At 43.6% G+C, this 24,889-nt stretch overlaps 1 protein-coding gene across 1 annotated transcript in view; it reads right to left on the bottom strand.

The window, feature by feature from the left end:
* Positions 1-24,889, bottom strand: part of sdc3 (syndecan 3) — a 101,161-nt gene that overhangs the window by 17,623 nt on the left and 58,649 nt on the right. The window contains exons 2-3 of the mRNA XM_061897099.1: positions 10,017-10,107; positions 4,435-5,231 (exon numbers count right to left, since the gene is read on the bottom strand). Of these exons, the coding sequence (XP_061753083.1) occupies positions 4,435-5,231; positions 10,017-10,107 (888 nt within the window). The remainder of the gene's footprint in view (positions 1-4,434; positions 5,232-10,016; positions 10,108-24,889) is intronic.

Below are 24,889 nucleotides of genomic sequence, written 5' to 3' on the forward strand. Positions count from 1 at the left end.
CCATGATAACGAATGAGAGCCATGTGCATACATAACGCATTGGAACCATGAGAAGGCTTGAGAACCAAGATAATTAATATGAACGTATAAGAACCATGATAATTAATGACAGTCCATGAGGACCATGATAATGCATGACAAGGCATGAGATTCATGATAACTAATATGAAGGCACAAGAACCATGATAATTAATGACAGTTCATGAGAACCATGACAACATATGAGAACCATGATCATTAGTATGACCACATAAGAAGCATGATATTTAATCACAGTTCATGAGAACCAGGATAATTAATATGAACGGAGAGGAAACCATGATAATCAATGACAGTGCATGAGGACCATGATATTGCATGACAAGACATGGGGAACCATGAGAAGGCATGAGATCCATGATAATTAATATGAACGCAGAGGAAATCATGATAATTATTGACAGTTCATGAGAACTGTGACAACATATGAGAATCATGACAAGGCGTAGCAAGCATAATAGTGCATGAGAACAAATGATAAAGAATGCATTAGAACCATGACAATGCATGAGAACGCATCAGAATTCTTGCGAACCATAATGCACGAGTACCATGACAATGCATGAGAACCATCCGAGTGCAGGAGATCCATGACAACGCATGAGAACCGCGATGATGCTTGAAGAACCATTCCAGTGCATGAGAATGCATGAGAACTACGAAAATTCATGAAAACACATAAGAACCATGATAATACGCAACCATGAGAACAAATAAGAACTCATGAGAACTAAGACAACGAATGAGAGCCATGACAACGCATGAGACTCTCGATAATGCATGGGAACGCTGACACCATGAGAACCATGACAATGCATGGGAACGCTAACAGAATGAGAACCATGACAATGCATGGGAACGGTGACACCATGAGAACCACGACAACGCGTTGTAACCGTGACACCATGAGAATCATGACAATGCATGGAATCGTGACACCATGAGAACCATGACAACGCGTGGGAACCGTGACACCATGCGAACCATGACAATGCATGGGAACCGTGACACCATGCGAACCATGACAATGCGTGTGAACCGTGACACCATGAGAACCATGACAATGCATGGGAACAGTGATACCATGAGAACCATGACAATGCGTCCGAACCGTGACACCATGAGAACCATGACACCATGAGAACCATGACAATGCATGCATGGGAACGGTGACACCATGAGAACCATGACAATGCCTGGGAACCATGACACCATGAGAACCATGACAATGCGTGGTAACGGTGACACCATGAGAACCATGACAATGCATGGGAACGGTGACACCATGAGAACCATGACAATGCGTCCGAACCGTGACACCATGAGAACCATGACAATGCCTGGGAACCATGACACCATGAGAACCATGACAATGCATGCATGGGAACGGTGACACCATGAGAACCATGACCATGCATGCATGGGAACGGTGACACCATGAGAACCATGACAATGCATGCATGGGAACGGTGACACCATGAGAACCATGACAATGCGTGGTAACGGTGACACCATGAGAACCATGACAATGCATGGGAACGGTGACACCATGAGAACCATGACAATGCATGCATGGGAACGGTGACACCATGAGAACCATGACAATGCGTGGGAACCGTGACACCATGCGAACCATGACAATGCATAGGAACCGTGACACCATGAGAACCATGACAATGCCTGGGAACCGTGACACCATGAGAACCATGACAATGCATGGGAACGGTGACACCATGAGAACCATGACAATGCATGCATGGGAACGGTGACACCATGAGAACCATGACAATGCGTGGGAACCGTGACACCATGCGAACCATGACAATGCATGGAATCGTGACACCATGAGAACCATGACAACGCGTGGGAACCGTGACACCATGAGAACCATGACAATGCATGGGAACCGTGACACCATGAGAACCATGACAACGCATGGGAACCATGACATCATTAGAACCATGACAATGCATAGGAACCGGGACACCATACGAACCATGACAATGCGTGGGAACCGTGACACCATGAAAACCATGACAATGCATGGGAACCGTGACACCATGAGAACCATGACAATGCGTGGGAACCATGACACCATGAGAACCATGACAATGCATGGGAACGGTGACACCATGAGAACCATGACAATGCATGGGAACCGTGACACCATGAGAACCATGACAATGCCTGGGAACCATGACAATGCATGGGAACGGTGACACCATGAGAACCATGACAATGCATGCATGGGAACGGTGACACCATGAGAACCATGACAATGCGTGGGAACCGTGACACCATGCGAACCATGACAATGCGTGTGAACCGTGACACCATGAGAACCATGACAATGCATGGGAACAGTGATACCATGAGAACCATGACAATGCGTCCGAACCGTGACACCATGAGAACCATGACACCATGAGAACCATGACAATGCATGCATGGGAACGGTGACACCATGAGAACCATGACAATGCCTGGGAACCATGACACCATGAGAACCATGACAATGCGTGGTAACGGTGACACCATGAGAACCATGACAATGCATGGGAACGGTGACACCATGAGAACCATGACAATGCGTCCGAACCGTGACACCATGAGAACCATGACAATGCCTGGGAACCATGACACCATGAGAACCATGACAATGCATGCATGGGAACGGTGACACCATGAGAACCATGACAATGCATGCATGGGAACAGTGACACCATGAGAACCATGACAATGCGTGGTAACGGTGACACCATGAGAACCATGACAATGCATGGGAACGGTGACACCATGAGAACCATGACAATGCATGCATGGGAACGGTGACACCATGAGAACCATGACAATGCGTGGGAACCGTGACACCATGCGAACCATGACAATGCATGGGAACGGTGACACCATGAGAACCATGACAATGCCTGGGAACCATGACAATGCATGGGAACGGTGACACCATGAGAACCATGACAATGCATGCATGGGAACGGTGACACCATGAGAACCATGACAATGCGTGGGAACCGTGACACCATGCGAACCATGACAATGCATGGGAACCGTGACACCATGAGAACCATGACAATGCCTGGGAACCGTGACACCATGAGAACCATGACAATGCATGGGAACGGTGACACCATGAGAACCATGACAATGCCTGGGAACCATGACACCATGAGAACCATGACAATGCATGCATGGGAACGGTGACACCATGAGAACCATGACAATGCATGCATGGGAACGGTGACACCATGAGAACCATGACAATGCATGGGAACGGTGACACCATGAGAACCATGACAATGCGTCCGAACCGTGACACCATGAGAACCATGACAATGCCTGGGAACCATGACACCATGAGAACCATGACAATGCATGCATGGGAACGGTGACACCATGAGAACCATGACAATGCATGCATGGGAACAGTGACACCATGAGAACCATGACAATGCGTGGTAACGGTGACACCATGAGAACCATGACAATGCATGGGAACGGTGACACCATGAGAACCATGACAATGCATGCATGGGAACGGTGACACCATGAGAACCATGACAATGCGTGGGAACCGTGACACCATGCGAACCATGACAATGCATGGGAACGGTGACACCATGAGAACCATGACAATGCCTGGGAACCATGACAATGCATGGGAACGGTGACACCATGAGAACCATGACAATGCATGCATGGGAACGGTGACACCATGAGAACCATGACAATGCGTGGGAACCGTGACACCATGCGAACCATGACAATGCATGGGAACCGTGACACCATGAGAACCATGACAATGCCTGGGAACCGTGACACCATGAGAACCATGACAATGCATGGGAACGGTGACACCATGAGAACCATGACAATGCCTGGGAACCATGACACCATGAGAACCATGACAATGCATGCATGGGAACGGTGACACCATGAGAACCATGACAATGCATGCATGGGAACGGTGACACCATGAGAACCATGACAATGCATGCATGGGAACGGTGACACCATGAGAACCATGACAATGCATGCATGGGAACGGTGACACCATGAGAACCATGACAATGCATGGTAACGGTGACACCATGAGAACCATGACAATGCATGCATGGGAACCGTGACACCATGAGAACCATGACAATGCATGCATGGGAACCGTGACACCATGAGAACCATGACAATGCGTGGTAACGGTGACACCATGAGAACCATGACAATGCATGGTAACGGTGACACCATGAGAACCATGACAATGCATGCATGGGAACCGTGACACCATGAGAACCATGACAAAATGAGAAGGAATGAGAACTAGGAAAACGTGTGAGAATTGTGATTACAAATGAGAATGCGATAAAAGAACCATGACGTCACCTTTGTGGTGGTGGGTTGCGGTGGTGGGCGGGTGCTTCTCTCCGTAGGCGCCTTCTGAGTGGTGGTCGTCATGGGAACCCGGGGCCTGAAGGGGAACCTGGTCTTGGTGGTGGCGAGGGTAGTGGTGGGCTGGGCGGTGGTGGGTTCAGGGGTGGGCTCAGCAGTGGCGATGGGCGTGACCTCCTGCGTGGTCACTTCCACGCCAGTAGGTTCGGGCGACATGTAGACGTCTTCTTCATCGGCGGTGCTCAGGTCATCCGGGCCAGTGGAGGGCGCCGTACTCCCCCCTGGGACGGTGGTCACTGCAGCCGAGGACCCGGGGGGCGCAGTGGTCTGGGCGGGGGCGGCGGCGGCGGCGGCTCGTATTCGCTCCAGCTCCCTCTCTCGCTCTAGCTCGCGTTGCCTCTCGCGCTCCCGCTCTCTCTCCCGCTCCCGCTCCCGTTCTCGCTCCATCTCCCGAACCCGCTCCCGCTCGCGTTCCCGCTCTCGCTCGCGCTCCGCCTGCCTCTCCCGCTCCTTCTCCGACTCCAGCTCCTTCTCCCAGAATGCACCGCTCTCGCCGTCGGCCTCGGTGGGCAGGATGACGCCGGCGGATGTGGCGATGACGGCGGCGGTTGTGGCGGCGGGGGCGGGGGCTGTTGCGGTTTCGGTGGGATCTGGGTCCGGGTCCGGGCCGGGCTCGACGGCAGGTGCGGCGGAGGGGGCGGGGCTCGTGGCCTGCGTGGTGGAGAGGGGGGCGGGCTCCTCGGTGGTGAAGGACACGCCCCCTGACGTGGGCCTCACTCTGGTCTGGGGAACTGTGGGAAAGAAGGCAAGTTTATCGACGAGCTGAAGCAGGACAGGACTCGACAAAATGGACTCAAACCAGACGCCGCCGTCGGACAGAATCCGATCGCCCACTGAGCGGAAGCAATTTTCCACACGACTGTTCTCTCCACGCCGCTGCTCGTGGTAATTACCTCCACCCCAGGGGTCGTGTTCTAAGTCAGGTGTGTTCCCGCTGAAATTATTCAGCTGAAATTTTTGGCTTTTGAATTCTGTGAACTGAATTCTTGACATGAAAAATGTTGACATTTTTATTCAAACCAACATTCCTTTTGCTCAGTCTGATAGTTTATATATCAATGATGAAATATTAACATTGCAACACAAGCCAATACGGCCTTTTTAGTTCACTAAATTGCATTTTTAAATTTCCCGCGAGGTATCCTGTTGAAAACGTCACGGAATGATGACGCGTGCTTGTGACGTCTCGGGTTGTAGCGGACATATTAGCCTTGCACCACTTACTTCTAAAAGTAGTCTCTTTTCATCGCATAATTACACAGTAATTTGGACATCTGTGTTGCTGAATATTTTGCAATTTGTTCAATTAATAATGGAGACGTCAAAGAAGAATGCTGTTGGTGCAAAGCGGTGGATTGCAGCTGCCTTTAGCACCGAAACACAGCCGGTGTTTCTCTGTTTGTTGTAAAGCTTTAACACAGAGTGGTCAAGAGAACATGTTTCTCTACGTCAACCAGCAAGTTTTTGGATGGGAAAATTGTGATATTAAGTCGGCTCTTACCGAAAACTTCAGTGGATTATGCGACCTCATCCTGCAGCTCAAAAAGGCAGCTGTGATCTTGGCTCCTCGGCTTCTCTCAGAGACACTGGCGTTCACCGCAGCCATCCGACTTTCAGGTATGACTTTATAATCTCACAAAAACACTATTAAAACAATAAGCAGATAAGGGATTTTCCAGAATTATCCTAGTAAATGTGTCTAATTACCTCTGAAACGCTCCCACTGTCGCCGCCTTTTCTTTCTTTCTTTTTTTTAGTGCTTCACTCTAACTTTCCTCATCCACGAATCTTTCACCCTTGCTCAAATTAATGGGGAAATCGTCGCTTTCTCAGTCCGAATACCTCTTGCTGCGTGATTACGTCACGCGCACATCGTCTGCTACTTCCGGTACAGGCAAGGCTTTTTTATTGACGACCAAAAGTTGCGAACTTTATCGTCGATGTTCTCTACTAAATCCTTTCAGCAAAAATATTGCAATATCGCGAAATGATCAAGTGTGACACATAGAATGGACCTGCTATCCCCGTTTGAATAAGAAAATCTCATTTCAGTAGGCCTTTAAGTGTGGGAAAATTTTGTGCAAAAAAATCTTTGTACTAAAATGCGGACACGTTTGTTACTGGATACTTTAACGACTAAGTAATGTGCAACCATGATTACTTGATACTTGTTGGTACTTGCATATGTGCTGTTTTTACACTGCAATACTATTACGTACGTCTCGCTGGTGTGCTATTGTGTGCTTAGCTGTTGCGTAGCTGCTAGCTCCTTTACCTTTTGTAAACAAGGTGACTAAAATCAAAGGTGTGGACATTTCGGTGTTAAGTAAACACGATGCAGGACTGCTCGTGTCGGATGTCTTACGTGCAAGCTGATATCATTCCATGCATGAAGAAATAAATAATAGATGTTTCATTGACGATACGGGGTCAATATCCAGAAGGGATATGTGCACCCCTCATGTTGATGAGATGTGAGTAAACAAAGACAAATGGAATGTGAGTAAACAAAGACAAAAGTACAGTGAGTTAGACAGTCAGACCGGAGCATCAGCTTCAATTACAGCAATGTGATTTAGGCTTAACTCATTTCTACACACGCCAGACAAACCTTGGCACATAGGTGCGCTCTGTCAGTGTGTGTGTGTGTGTGTGTGTGCGTGCGTGCGAGGCTCTAATCTGTGCGGAGTGTAATCTGATTACAGAGAAGAAAATGTTGGAGGGAGGAGGGAGGAAGGGGTCGCCATGGAGCTGCTGGCTGCTCCTTGTTTGCGAGGGCGTGTCTTTGTTTGCAGCAATTTTTTAATCAATCTGCATCCAAACCAGTTTGCTGCCACAAACAGCGTGTTTACACTGAGCGTGTGTGTGTGTGTGTGTGTAAGGAGTGGCTGGCAGTGGAGTGGAGACTGAGGTCTTTGGGGTCAGTAGATTGAAAGCCACCAGCTGTCGGCTTTTTAAGAAACACACGCACACACACATGAACAGACACATGCATTCTTACACACATTAACATAAATACACATTCACACACACGCATATACACACGCATATTTACACAAACATACAGACACACCTATACACATTAACACACACACTCACACACACGCATGCATTTATGCATACACATATATATATATATATATATATATATATATATATATATATATATATATATACACACATTAAAACACGTGCACTTATTTATACACACGCACATACACACACACACACAGACATTGACACTCTGATTGACTTTCACACACACACATTCACACTCATATATATATATATATATATATATATATATATATATATAAATATATACACACACTCACATGCACACTATCACACTCACATTCACGTTCACACGAACACACTGACCTACACACACATAAATACACAAACACTATAACACACACACATATATATATATATATATATATACTTACACTTACACACACACACGCATGCACTAATACGTACACACACATATACATGCACACACACATATATATATATATACACAGTATATACATACACTCACATGCACACGATCACACTCACATTCACATACACACACATACATACAAACACACTCTTACACTTACACACACACACACACACACACACACACACATGTATATATATATACATGCACGCATATATATATATATATATATATATATATATATATATATATACAGTATATATATATGTATGTATATATACACACGCACACACAAGAACAGGCACACATGCATTTTTACACTTACACATTCAAACATAAATACACACACACACATACATACATATACATTTACATAGACACACACACGCATACTTGCACTTACACAAACATACAAACACACTCACATTCAGTTACATACACACAAGCATTCTCATTTATACTTACGCATGCACACACACACACATATATATATATATATATATATATATATATATATATATGTATATATATATATATAAATATAAATATATATATTTAAATATTAATATATATAAATATATGTATATATAAATATATATATATATATTTATATATATATATATATTTATATATGTATATAAATACACACACATACACACTAACATTCACACTAATACTCACATTCACTTACGCGTACAATCATACATGTACACGCACACATATACACACTCTCACATACACGCACACATACACTTACAAACATACACGTACACACACTCACATTCACACACACAAACATACACACGCACGTATTAACACACACACTCACATACACACGCATGCACACTCACATTCGCGCATGCATTTACACATGCAATCATACATGTACACACACTCACATTCATACACACACACACACGTACATACACACAGTCTCACATTCACAAACACACACACACGCACACACACACATTCACGCATACATATACACATACAATCACACACAACACGCGTACACACGCTCACATACACTTTCAATCATACACACATACATTTATTTACATACACAAACACACACACACACACATATACATTCATACATACACGCACACAGATGTTCACACACACACGCACACATACACGCACACACATGTTCACACACACACAATCACATTCATGCATACATATACACATACAATCACACGCACATTCATGCACACAAACGCGCGTACACACACTCACGTTCACACACACACACACACACTTTCACGCATACATGTACACACACACACACACACATATTCTCACATTCATGCATACATTTACACATACAATCACACACACATTCACACACAAACACGCGTACACACGCTCACATACACTTTCAATCATACACACTTACACACATACATTTATTTACACACACACGCACACACATACACTTAGATGCATACATTTATTTACACACACACACACACACACACACACACACACACACACACACACACTTACATTCACACACACTCACTCATGTTCACACACGCACACACACACATTCACGCATACATATACACATACAATCACACACAAACACGCGTACACACGCTCACATACACTTTCAATCATACACACTTACACACATACATTTATTTACACACACACACACACACACATACACTTAGACGCATACATTTATTTACATACACAAACACACACACACACACACACACACACACATACATACATACATACATACACACACACAGATGTTCACACACACACACACACACACACACACACACACACACACACAATCACATTCATGCATACATATACACATACAATCACACACACGTTCACACACACAAACACGCGTACACACACTCACATACACCTTCAATCATATACACAAACACACAGACACATTTATTTACGCATACACAGACACACACACACTTAGACACACACACACACACACACACGCATACACACACACACACACACACACACATTAATTTACACACACACACACAGACACACAGACACACACACACACACACACACTTACATCCAGAGCCAGATCCGGAGTAGAGGTCCTCGTCATCGTAGAAGTCGTCAGGTGCTGATCCCTCGTCATCGACAGGCGACCAGGCGTGTCCCTGCGTGACACACACACACACACACACACACACACACACACACACACACACACACACACACACACACACACACACACACACACAGACACACTCTTGTCAGTTTCAAGGCCTGCCCGGGCGAGGAGACAAGGTGCGGTGGAAAAGATCCACCACGGCACATCTGGCTCTCCGCATGGCTAATGATGATCTCAACGCCAGGACATCAAAGGGAAAAAAAAGGAGGAGAAAATGCAAGCTCGTCTGAGAAGAGACGACGCTACCTTTTCAACTCGGGAGTCATTTGCCAGTTTGTGGCGTCACCCTCTTTCTTCTTGTTTTTATTTCCCCAGTAAAATATAGGAAAACCGCTGCTAATGCTAACATGCTAGCTCCAGTCCTTGGCGCACTAAAACTAGACTAGTGTCACATTTTGTGGCCGACCAACACAAAGTTGGAAAATTTACTTGAAAAAGGTGAAAAAAACAAGTCACCCATCTTGGTTTTCACATTTAAGGAGGGTCCTTCAACAAACCCCGCCCCCTGACCAGAACCGGTAGAAAAGACCACACCCTGAAGCTCAGCGATATCACGTGCGATACGAGCGTTCCTATTTGACCCGTTTCCAGTGAGGGTTGGACTCTGCCAAGGCTGCCCTTTGTCACCCATTCTGTTCATAACTTTTATGGACAGAATTTCTAGGCGCAAAGCGGATCCGGTTTGGTGGCTACAGAATTAGGTCTCTGCTTTTTGCAGATGATGTCGTCCTGATGGCTTCATATGGCCAGGATCTTCAGCTCTCACAGGATTGGTTCGCAGCTGAGTGTGAAGTGACCGGGATGAGAATCAGCACCTTCAAGTCCGAGTCCTTGGTTCTCGTCTGGGAAATGGTGGAGTGCCATCTCCGGGTTGGGAAGGAGACCCTGCCAAGTGGAGGAGTTCAAGTACCTCTGAGTCTTGTTCAGGAGTGAGGGAAGAGTGGATCGACAGTAATGCGGACGCTGTATCGATCCGTTGTGGTGAAGAAGGAGCTGAGCCGGAAGGCAAAGCTCTCAATTTACCGCTCGATCTACGTTCCCATCCTCACCTATGGTCATGAGCTTTGGGTTATGACCGAAACGACAAGATCACGGGTACAAGCGGCCCAAATGAGTTTCCCTCAGAGATAGGGTGAGAAGCTCTTCCATCTGGGAGGAACTCAAAGTAAAGCCGCTGCTCCTCCACATTGAAAGGAGCCAGATGAGGTGGTTCGGGCATCTGGTCAGGATGCCACCCGAACGCCTCCCTAGGGAGGTGTTTAGGGCACGTCCAACCGGTAGGAGGCCATGGGGAAGATCCTGAACTCCCAGCTGGCCTGGGAAGGCCTGGGGATCCCCGGGAGGAGCTGGACAAAGTGGCTGGGGGGAGGGAAGTCGGGGCTTCCCTACTTAGGCTGCTGCCCCCGCGACCTGACCTTGGATAAGCAGAAGAAAATGGATGGAAATAACATGTGTATTGTCGCCATCATGTGGTCAGGGCAGTTACTACATCTTTGTAAGCCAGGCAGAAAAATCTACGTGCTTTATGGTGGTTATTTTTCGGAGAAATAGTGGAAATATATTTTGTTTGAGGCGGAAACTTGGTTTTTGTCCGAAATATTTCTCGCAAAATTTTACGATCCGTGATGTATAATGAGCATACTTGCCAACCCTCCCGGAAAGGAAACTCCCGAAATTCAGCGCCTCTCCCAAAAACCTCCCTGGACAAATTTTCTCCCGAAAAATCTCCCGAAATTCAGGCGGAGCTGGAGGCCTCGCCCCCTTCACCTCCATGCGGATCTGAGTGACGTGTCGACAGCCTGTTTTCACGTCCGCTTTCCCACAATATAAATAGCGTGTCTGCCCAATGACGTTATAACTGTAGAATGATCGGGGGAGAGTTCTTGTTTTTTTATGTGTGTTCATTGTTAGGCAGTTTCATTAACAGCCTCCCAGCGCGGTAAAACAACACACAACAACAGCAGTCACATTTTCGTCTACCGTAAAGCAGTTCGTCTGCCGTAAACAGCAATGTTGTGACACTCTTAAACAGGACAATACTGCCATCTACTGTACATGCATATGCGACATGAAGTGAAGTGAATATTTATATAGCGCTTTTCTCAAGTGACTCAAAGCGCTTTACAAAGTGACACCCAATATCTAAGTTACATTTAAACCGGTGTGGGTGGCACTGGGAGCAGGTGGGTAAAGTGTCTTGCCCAAGGACACAACGGCAGTAACTAGGATGGCACAAGCGGGTATCGAACCTGCAACCCTCAAGTTGCTGGCACGGCCACTCTACCAACCGAGCCATGCCATGTGACAATAACATCTACGGCTTTTAGAGAGCGCAGTGCGCAACTGTGCACACAAGGAGACGAAGCAGAAGAACGAGGAAGATACTGCATGGTTAGAAAAGTAGTGAGAGAATAGAACAAGGATGGACAATTCAACCCTTAACTCAACAATGAGTAGATGAGTTTTATGTGTGTGTATATGTGTAAATAAATGAACACTGAAATTCAAGTATTTCTCTTATTTATATATATATATGAAATACTTGACTTGGTGAATTCTAGCTGTAAATATAGTCCTCCCCTCTTAACCACGCCCAAGCCCCACCCCCGACCACGCCCCCCCACACCCCACCTCCCGAAATCGGAGGTCTCAAGGTTGGCAAGTACGATAATGAGATCTTTGTCATGCTCATTAGCGATAATTTGCGATGTCATCTAGGATGGCGTCGTAGCACAAATTCACTTTTGTTTACCTTCTCCTGCCTTGTAAGGGAGCATGACATCATATATATGAACACATTTGCATAACATGTACAACAACGCGGCAGTTCAAAGCCGCTTGACCCCGTCCTCGTTCATCAGGCGCTTTTCCCGCGACCTCTGACCCGCTTGTCGGCCGTGTTTGACGCTGGACACGGCGGTGCAGCAAACAGCGGTTGCTGAAGTATTTAGCAGGCACTTGCAGGCTGATGTATAATAGATGACATCATCATGGAAGCACAGCCTCTCAAGTCTGAGGGAGAACCAGACCCAATCACACCCTCATTTACATTTTTGGGGGAGGGGTTGAGGGGGGGGGGGGGGGGGGGGTGATGTAAATATGTCTCTAAATACCCTAAACTAAAATGTGTCAAAATGTGCACGGATCCAATACAAGCACTTTTGCAGCGTGTTTACTTGTGAGTGATATCATGTGCGATACAAGCAGTCATGCAGTGTTTACTTGTGTGTGTTATCATTTGTGCTACAAGCAGTCCTGCAGCGTGTTTGCTTGTGTGTGATATCATGTGCGATACAAGCAGTTTTGCAGCGTGTTTACTTGTGTGTGATACCATGTGCGATACAAGCAATCTTGCTCGCAGTGTGTTTACTTGTGAGTGATATAATGTGCAATGCAAGCAGTCCTGCAGTGTGTTTACATGTGTGTGATATCATGTTCAATACAAGCAGTCTTGCAGCGTGTTTACTTGTGTGTGATATCATGTGCAATACATGCAGTCTTCCATCCATTGAGTTTACTTGTGGGTGAAATCCTGTGCAATACAAGCAGGCCACCACTGGGTTTATTTGTGTGTGATATCATGTGCAATACAAGCAGGCCTCCAGCATGTTTACTTGTGTGTGATATCATGTGCAATACAAGCAGGCCTCCACTGGGTTTACTTGTGTGTGATATCATGTGCGATACAAGCAGCCCCCCAGCGTTTTTACTTGTGTGTGATATCATGTGCAGTATAAGCAGGCCTCCATTAGGTTTACTTGTGAGTGATATCACGTGCGATACAAGCAGTCCTGCAGTGTGTTTACTTGTGTGTGATATCATTTGCTATACAAGCAGTCCTGCAGTGTGTGTACTTCTGTGTGATATTATGTGCGATACAAGCAGCCCCCCAGCGTGTTTACCTGTGTGTGATATCATGTGCAATACAAGCAGTCTCGCACCGTGTTTACTTGTGAGTGATATCATGTGCGATACAAGCAGTCCTGCAGTGGGTTTACATGTGTGTGATATCATGTGCAATACAAGCAGGCCTCCACTGGGTTTACTTGTGTGTGAAATAATGTGCGATACAAGCAGCCCCCCAGCCTGTTTACTTGTGTGATATCGTGTGCAATTCAAGCAGTCCTGCAGCGTGTTTACTTGTGTGTGATATCATGTGCGACACAAGCAGTCCCGCAGCGTGTTTACTTGTGTGTGATATCATGTGCGATACAAGCAGTCTTGCTTGAAGCGTGTTTACTTGTGAGTGATATCATGTGCAATGCAAGCAGTCCTGCAGTGTGTTTACATGTGTGTGATATCATGTTCAATACAAGCAGTCTTGCAGCGTGTTTACTTGTGTGTGATATCATGTTCAATACAAGCAGTCTTGCAGCGTGTTTACTTGTGTGTGATATCATGTTCAATACAAGCAGGCCTCCACTGGGTTTACTTGTGTGTGATATCATGTGCGATACAAGCAGCCCCCCAGCGTTTTTACTTGTGTGTGATATCATGTGCAGTACAAGCAGGCCTCCATTAGGTTTACTTGTGAGTGATATCACGTGCGATACAAGCAGTCCTGCAGTGTGTTTACTTGTGTGTGATATCATTTGCGATACAAGCAGTCCTGCAGTGTGTTTACTTGTGTGTGATATTATGTGTGATACAAGCAGCCCCCCAGCGTGTTTACCTGTGTGTGATATCATGTGCAATACAAGCAGTCTCGCACCGTGTTTACTTGTGAGTGATATCATGTGCGATACAAGCAGTCCTGCAGTGGGTTTAGATGTGTGTGATATCATGTGCAATACAAGCAGGCCTCCACTGGGTTTACTTGTGTGTGAAATAATGTGCGATACAAGCAGCCCCCCAGCCTGTTTACTTGTGTGATATCGTGTGCGATACAAGCAGTCTTGCTTGCAGCGTGTTTACTTGTGAGTGATATCATGTGCAATACAAGCAGTCTCGCAGTGTGTTTACTTGTGTTCAATACTAGCAGTATTGCAGCGGGTTTACTGTGTGTGTGTGTGTGTGTGTGTGTGTGTGTGTGTGCGGCCCTGCAGCGCGTTTACTTGTGTGTGATATCATATGCGATACAATCAATGACCAACTAATATCACTGGTTACAATCATGTTTGCAGTATAATTATCAAAGGTTGAATGATGACAGATGATTTCCAACTACAGTAAAATATGCCACAGGATACAATTATCCACGATGTATGATACTGTACTTTTTGCAGCGCTGCCACTATTTTCCCTCTTCTCCCCGCCTGTTCGATACCCGCTAATTGCTGTATCGCCGCCTTTGGCTGCCAAGTGACAAGTAAGGACTGCAGGTGCTGGAAAACTGCCCCACGCTTCTGTGGCCACTTTATCTGCACGCTGATCTAAATCCAAACTGAGGGGGGGCTGGTGGTGATGGGAGGGGGCGGAGCCGGGCCGCTGCGACTGTGATGCTAAACCAAACCGAAGCTCCGCCCCCTCTGGCTCCAGACGCAGGAAACATGATGCCTTTAAAAGCCAATAAAGTCATAATGGAATCTGGAAACCTGAACGCACCCCTTTCCCCCTCCCCCTCCCACGGAGAGTGTCCACCTTGTCAGTTGGTGGGAAGAGGTGCGCTTCCCTTAGAGTGCTTCCCTCAAAGTGTGTGTGTGTGTGTGCAGTGAGTTTATGAGAAACGCAGTGTGTGTGTGTGTGTTGTCCAGAGTCTCACAATGAAGGCCGTTGCCATTGGCAACCTTTGCCTTTCGCAAAGAATTCCGTCTTTTTGGGGGGTCGGGTGGGAGGTTTGTGCACAACACACACACACACACACACACACACACACAACACACACACACACACACACGCACATGCACACACGCACACATTCATGTATTTGTTACCTTCTTGAGACCTACGGAAAAATGCCTACCTCTTTAGGACCACCCTTTCTAAATACACACGCCATCCATTTTCTACCGCTTATTCCCTTTGGGGTGGTGGGGGGCGCTGGTGCCTATCTCAGCTACAATCGGGCGGACATGTCACCCCCTCATCGCAGGGCCATTTGTATTTATATTATTAATAATATAGACATACTATGCAGATATGAAAAAAGGGCAGCTTTTAGTTAATTATAATTGTTTTGTTTGTAATTGCTTTTTAATCTTCATTATTTACATCAAGCTATTACAGTATGTCTCTATATACATACATATATATGTATATATATATGCATATATATATACATATATATGTATGTATATACTGTAATAAATATATACATATATATGTATATATATATATATAGATGTATGTATAGAGACATACTGTAATCACCTCAATTAAATAAAAATAAAAATATACATGCATATATATACATACATATATATACAGTATATATATATATATACACACATAAATATATACACACATATATATATATATATATATATATATATATATATATATATTTATTTATTTTTTCTAAATTTCATTATTATTAATTTGGGCCAAAGGGGGCGCATTTCAATTTCCTACACACACTTGTTATTTCACATGTTGACCAGAGGGGGAGCACTTTTAAATGCAACAGAGAGTCAATTTTAAAAATCCCTTAAAAATTACTTGGCAAAATGATGATAAAAGTCATCATTTTGCCCCCCCCCTCCTAAAAAAACGTCACTATTTAATGGGGACAATAAAAACTTGCAATATTGCGACAAAAGTCTGAATCTCACCCTTTTGCATTGAAAAGTAATAATCTTACGAGAAAATATTGCAATATTACAGAAACAGAAAGAATGTGAGAAATTGTTCCCAATTTTATAGGAAAAAAGTTAACACTGTGACAAAAAGACTGCTTTTAGTCGTTTTTTGGGTTGTAATCGGTTTTTAATCTTCATTATTTACTTCAAGTTATTACAGTATGTCTTTATATACATATTTATTTGTTTTAAATTAATTTTGGCCAAATGGGTACATTTCAATTTTCTTATACACACTTGTTATTTCATATGTTAAACATAGGGGGAGCACTTTTAAAAGCGACACAGTCAATTTAAAAAATCCCTCCTTTTTGGGACCACCCTCATTTTGATGGATGTCACCAGCAGGGGTGCAAATGAGACATTCTCTATTAGATGCAATGTTATTGGGACCATGATTTATGTCACACCTCCTCATATGGAAGATACTTTTCCTTCTTCGTGTCTCAAGAAGGGTAGAAATACAAGAAGACACACACAAAACAGGGCTTTAACACCAAGAGGTGTTGCGTAACGTCATTAAAACAACCCGAAAAAATAACATCAGCAGTGCCCCCCCCAATCGCCCCATTTCAACACAGATGTGCCCCCCTAGTCCCAATCCTCGCCCCACTTTCCTTTCGTCTCGCTTATCTCGACTCAGCGTGACTTTAAAAACACACCAATTCAAATAAACACACACACTCCCCTCCCTACATGCAGACCCCTTGAGGCGGGCCCAGTAGACCGCCCCACCCCCCCTCCCCACCCTACTCCCTACACACACACTTAGCACGTATCTAAATCCAGGCCATACGGCAGCTGAGAGTCGCTCGTTTGTCTATTTTCAGGGTTGGATGCGGACTGTATTTAAAAGGTGCGGGTCCGGCTTAGTTTTTGCCTCGTGCCCCACTCATTGTTCGCGGCGCCCCAACCCCCCCAGCTAGTAAGTCCAAAAGAGAAAGAGATGATAGAGTATTATCTGCTCACTGATGACACCTGCTGGTTGTGTGAAGTACACCGCAGCTCCTCCTGGGTAATCCCACTCAGTCACACGCAGGATTCTCACAGGAATGAGGCACAAACTAGGGAACTGTTTGACCATTGAAATTTGGTAATTTCCTAACCAATATTCCACAACACGTGCTCTTTGACAACGTTTAATCAATGTCAGGCTGTGATCTTAATTTGACCTTGAAACAACATGCCTTTTGACGACATTTAATCAATGTCAGGTGGTGACCATGATTTGACCGTTGAAATTTGGTCATTTCCCAACTAATATTCCACAACACAAATACAACGTTGAAACAACATGATTTTTGACGACTATTAATCAATGTTGGGTTGTGACGTTGGTTTGACCGTTGAAATTTGGTCATTTCCCAATCTATATTCCACAACAACGTGCTCTTTGGCAACGTTTAATCAATGTCAGGTTGTGACCTTGATTTGACATTGAAACAACGTGCTTGTCAGGCTAGGACTTGGTCTTGGGTTGTTTTCCCGGGGTGCGAAGCGAATGGAGTGGAAACGGCATGAAGGTAGGTACATCTTTATTTTAACACTAAAACTGAAAAAAGCGCGCACAATGGCGGTACAAAAAACTGGGCTATGAAACAAAAGACTAGCACAAAGGCTATAAACTACAAACATGAAACAAAAGCACTTGCGCAGTGGCATGAATAACAAAAACTTACGTGGACAAAAGGGACAGCATTGCAAGGCATGAAGCAGATAATCGAGGGCGTGAATGAGGTGACCAGGTGGAAACTAATAGGTTGGCGTGGAAACAAACAAAACCAGGAAGTGCAAAACGTGACTGAATGTCCAAAATCAAAACATAACATGACAAAACAAAACATGATCCATAGGTGTGACGGTGCTTTTTGACAATGTTTATTCAATGTTGGGTTCTGACATTGATTTGACCTTTGAATTTTGGTCATTTCCCAACCAATATCCTACAACAAATACAACGTTGAAACAACATGCTTTTTGACGATGATTATTCAATGTTTGTTTCTGACGTTAATTTTGACCATTGACATTTGTTGATTTCCCGACCAATATTCCACAACACAAATACAATGTTGAAACAACATGCTTTTTGACGACGTTTAATCAATGTTGGGTTCAGATGTTGATTTGACCTTTGAAATTTGGTCATTTCCCAACAAATATTCTATCACACAAATACAACGTTGACACAAGGTGATTTTTGACGACTTTTGTTCAATGTCGAGTTGTGACGTTGATTTGACCTTGAAACAACGTGCTTTTTGACAACGTTTATTCAATGTTGGGGTCTGACCTTGATTTGAGCATTGAAATTTGGCCAATTCCCAACTAATATTCTAAGACACAAATACAACGTTTAAACAACATGCTTTTTTGACGACATTCAATAAATGTCAGGTTTTGATGTTGATTTGACCTTTGAAATTTGGTCATTTCCCAACCGATATTCTACAACACAAATACAACGTTGAAACAACGTGCTTTAATACGTTTAATCAATGATAAGTTGTGACGTTGATTTGACCTTTGAAATTTGGTCATTTCCCAACCAATACTCCACAACACAAATACCTTTAAAAAACATGCTTTTTGATGACGTTTAATCAATGTTGGGTTCAGACGCTGATTTCAGCGTTGAATTTTGGTCATTTTCCAACCAATATTCTAGAACACAAATACCTACGTTGAAACAACATGCTTTTTGTCAACATTTAATCAACGTTGGGTTCTGATGTTGAGTTGCCCATTGAATTGAAATTTGGTCATTTCCCAACCAATATTCCACAACACAAATACAACGTTGAAGCAACATGCCTTTTGACGATGTTTATTCAATATTAACTTGTGATGTTGATTTGACCATTGAAATTTGGTCATTTCTCAACCAATAGTCTACGACACAAATACAACGTTGAAACAACATGCTTTAATACAACGTTTAATCAATGATGGGTTCTGACATTGACTGGACTACTGAAATTTGGTCATTTCCCAACGATTATTCTACAACACAAATACGTGCTTTTTGACAACGTTTATTCAATGTCAGGTTGTGACGTTATTTTGATCATTGAAATTTGGTCATTTCCCAACCAATATTCTACTACACAAATACAACATTGAAACAACATGATTTGTGACGTTTATTAAATTTTTGGGTTTTGACGTTGATTTGACCAATGAAATGTAGTTATTTCCCAACCATTATTCTACTACACAAATTCAACGTTGAAACAACGTGCTTTTTGTCAACATTTAATCAATGTTGGGTTCTGACGTTGATTTGACCTTTGAAATTTGGTCATTTCCCAACTAAAATTCTATCACACAAATACAACGTTGAAACAAGGTGATTTTTGACGATTTTTATTCAATTTCGAGTTGTGACGTTGATTTGACCTTGAAACAACATGCTTTTTGACAACGTTTATTCAATGTCGGGGTCTGACCCTGATCCGAGCATTGAAATTTGGTCATTTCCCAGCCAATATTCCACGACACAAATACAACGTTGAAACAACATGCTTTTTGACGACGTTTAATCAATGTTGGGTTCTGATGTTGATTTGACCTTTAAAATGTGGTCATTTCCCAACTAATATTCTATCACACAAATACAACGTTGAAACAAGGTGATTTTTGACGACTTTTATTCAATGTCGAGTTGTGACGTTGATTTGACCTTGAAACAACGTGCTTTTTGACGTTTATTCAATGTTGGGGTCTGACCTTGATTGGAGCATTGAAATTTGGTCAATTCCCAACCAATATTCCACGACACAAATACAACGTTGAAACAGCATGCTTTTTGACGACATTCAATGAATGTCAGGTTTTGACGTTGATTTAACATTTGAAACTTGGTCATTTCCCAACTAATATTCCACCACACAAATACAACGTTGGAACAACATGCTTTTTGACAACTTTTATTCAATGTCAGTTTCTGACGTTAATTTGACCTTTGAATTTTGGTCATTTTCCAACAAATATTCCACAACAACATGCTCTCTGACAACGGGGGGTTGGGTTGTTGGAGCCTATCTCAGCTGAATTCGGGCGGAAGGCGGGGTGGGGTACACCCTGGACAAGTCGCCACCTCATCGCAGGGCCAACACAGCTTCATGTGTTTATTCGGGCATTCATTCAGAGAAAATGCTGCCACAGGACAAATGTCGACACGGTAAAAAGTGAAGACGTGCAAGGTGGTGCCGCGCGCACGCACTCACAAACACCCACACACACACACACAAAGGGGTGTTTCTGCTGCTTGCTGTGTCCCAGGATGTTGGATTTATGAGCTGATATTGTGGTGTCAATGGAGCGCCAGAGAGCTTTGCGTCACTGCATCTAATTGCAATGCCTAAAATCACAAGTTTTGGTTGTGGCATGTGTGTGTGTGTGTGGGGGGCGGGGGGGTGTACTTGGAGCAGCTCTGCATTTTACGTAGCTATAAACAGCCTACGCCGCATAGCTAACTAGCCACAGCGAGACACCACCACACCAAGAAGCCGAGGAGGGGAGGGGTTTGGGGTGTGGGTGTCGGGGGGCGCCCACATTTTGCTCCCCCCCGCCGCCGTATTTCAGGAGAAGACGACAGGCGTGTGGGAAAAGTGACACGGAGTGTAAGCTGGACACTTCATTAGGTACGGCTACTCCTCCGACAACGCCGACTTCCTGTTTCAGGTACCTGCGCCAATCAGGCCGGGTACAGGAACGGACCACATGAGGTCATCCAAATATGAGGATGTGTCAAGATGGGGGGGCGGGGTCTTTCTTCCAGGAAGGCAGACGGACAGCTCGGGACAAGGCTGGCAGGTTAAAACATAATTTAATCTTCACCCAAAAAAAAAAGGAACAAACAAAAGGCGCACAAGGCGAAAACACAACTTAAACCAGACCTGGGCAAATTAAGGCTTCAGAACACTTCAGAAAACCACTGTCACTAAATACAGTTCGCTGTTACATCTGTAAGTGCAAGTTAAAGCTCTATTATGCAAAGCAACCGCCATTTATCAACAACATCCAGAAACGCCACCGGCTTCTCTGGGCCTGAGATCATCTAAAATGGACTGATGCAAAGTGGAAAAGTGTTCTGTGGTCTGACATGTCCACATTTCCAATTGTTTTTGGAAAAATTCAACACCGTGTTAAAGGGGAAGCGAACCATCCAGACTGTTATCGACGCGAAGTTCAAAAGCCAGCATCTGTGATGGTATGGGGGTGTGTTAGTGCCCAAGGCATGGGTAACTTACACATCTGTGAAGGCCCCATTAATGCTGAAAGGTACATACAGCTTTTGGAGCAACATATGCTTCCATTCAAGCGCCGTCTTTTTCATGGACGCCCCTGCTTATTTCAGCAAGACAATGCCAAGCCACATTCAGCATGTGTTACAACAGCGTGGCTTCGTAAAAAAGAGTGCAGGTACTTTCCTGGTCCGCCTACAGTCCAGATTTGTCTCCCATTGAAAATGTGTGGCGCATTATGAAGCGTAAAATACGACAGCGGAGACCCCGGACTGTTGAACGACTGAAGCTCTACATAAAACAAGAATGGGAAAGAATTCCACTTTCAAAGCTTCAACAATTAGTTTCCTCAGTTCCCAAACGTTTATTGAGTGTTGTTCAAAGAAAAGGTGATGTAATGCAGTGGTGAACATGCCCTTTCCCAACTACTTTGGTACGTGTTAATTATTTAAAAAATAAATAAATAAAGTTTATGAGTTTGAACATCAAATATGTTGTCTTTGTAGCATATTCAATTGAATATGGGTTGAAAATGATTTGCAAATCATTGTATTCCGTTTATATTTACATCTAACACAATTTCCCAACTCATATGGAAACGGGGTTTGTACTACAGTGCTTTGACACTATTTCCACATTCACCCATTCACACCCAGACGGCGGGAGCTGCCGTGTGAGGCCCTAACCATGACACAATCAGGAGCAAGGGTGAAGTGTCTCGCTCAAGGACGCAACGGACGTGACTATATTGGTGGACGCTGGGGATCGAACCAGGAACCCAACCGTTACGGACATTTCATCAGTAACGTTGCCGTGACTTTCTGTCTTGTCTGCGGGTGGGAAACTAGATCTAAAGTAAGACTCAAATAAAGCCATCACAATATTTTGTGTTTTTCCGCCAAATAAAGTACTTTGTTTACTTCAAAAATACTGCAATTGGTGGAAAAGTACTTTCACCCTCATCCTTGTGGTCGTTTTGGGAAATGTTGACATTGTTGTGTGGACAAAGAGGACATGAGACGCAGGTGTGTCCGTGGGAATATGATATGATGACATCATCGCCCGGCACACCCGGTCCCCACTTGGACGTCTCTGATCATTTTACACTCCTCAGGTGCACTCATTCACCCATTCACAAATTGTTTTGTCCCCACTCTTCATCAATCCATTTGTTCACTCAGTCGCTTGTTACCGTATTCACTCATTCATTTTTCCTCGGTCTATGCATTCATTCAATTACTCATCCTTTTGTTCACTCACTCATGCTTCGTCAATCTATTAATGGATTCAAACAGTAATTCAGCAATTCACTCACATTTATTTTTCATCGATCAATCTATCTATGGGGGCGGCATTTTATTTGTTCATTCATTTTTCATCAATGCATACTTATTTTATTCACTCAGGGAGTCTTCATTGATCGATTTATTCACTCATTCCTTCTTCATCGAGCCATTCATTAATAATTTTATTCACTCATTCATTGTTAACTAGCCATTCATTCATTTTATTTGTTTATTCATCGATGCATACACTTATTTTATTCACTCGCTGAGTCTTCATCGATTCATTTATTCACCCATTCCTTCTTCATCGAGCCATTCATGAATCATTTTATTCACTCATTCATTTACTCACTCACTCTTATTTTATCCACTCATTCATCGTTTACAGATCCATTAATTCATTTTGCATCAATGCATACAATTATTTCATTCACTCACTGAGTCTTCAACGATCCATTTATTCACTCATTCCTTCTTCGTCAATGCATTTATTAATCATTTTATTCACTTATTCACTGTTTACCGATCCATTCATTAAATGTATTTGTTTATTCATTTTTCATCAATGCGTACTTAATTCATTAACTCAATGAGTCTTCATTGATCGATTTCTTCACTGAGCCATTCATTAATCATTTCATTCACTCATTCATTGTTCACCGATCCTTTCATTCATTTTATTTGCTCATTCATCGATGCATACACTTTTTTTATTCACTCACTGAGTTATCATCGTTCCATTTATTAATCACTTTATTCACTTATTCATTGTTTACGATACATTCATTCATTTTTCATCAATACATACTTTTTTCACTCAGTGAGTCTTCATTGATCCATTTATTCACTCATTCCTTCTTCATCAATCCATTCATTAATCATTTTATTCACTCATTCATTGTTTACCTATCCATTCATTCATTTTATTTGCTCATTCATCGATGCATACACTTATTTTATTCACTCGCTGAATCCATTTATTCACCCATTCCTTCTTCATCGATCCATTCATTAATCATTTCATTCGCTCATTCATTCTTCATCCATCCACACGCATATTCTTTTCTTCACTTCTTCATACGTCATTGATCCGTTCATTCACTCCCTGACTAATTTTTGTACTCACTCACATTTAATTCCCTCATCCATCCAGGTATTTAATCCAACATTCACTCATTCATTCCCTCCATTTATTCAGAGAGGAAAACGTGTGGCAGCTCAAACTGTGAGAACCTAATTTGAATAGTCGCACCATCTGTGAGGCTCCTCGCTGAATGGAGGGACAGATTTACGTAGGTGCGTGAGTGTGTGTGTGTGTGTGTGTGTGTCTGTGTGTGTGTGTGTGTGTGTGTGTGTGTGTAAATGCAATTGAGGACACAGAGGTCAGGTCCATTGTGTGTCCTTTTTAAAAAGCCGTATGTCGCGCCGTGGCTTTAAGAGAGAGAGATGAAGCAACATGTATGTTAATGAATTCTATTTGTGCTGAGCTCAGCAAT

This window comes from Nerophis ophidion, linkage group LG04 (assembly GCF_033978795.1).
Source record: "Nerophis ophidion isolate RoL-2023_Sa linkage group LG04, RoL_Noph_v1.0, whole genome shotgun sequence".
NCBI classification, from domain to species: domain Eukaryota; kingdom Metazoa; phylum Chordata; class Actinopteri; order Syngnathiformes; family Syngnathidae; genus Nerophis; species Nerophis ophidion.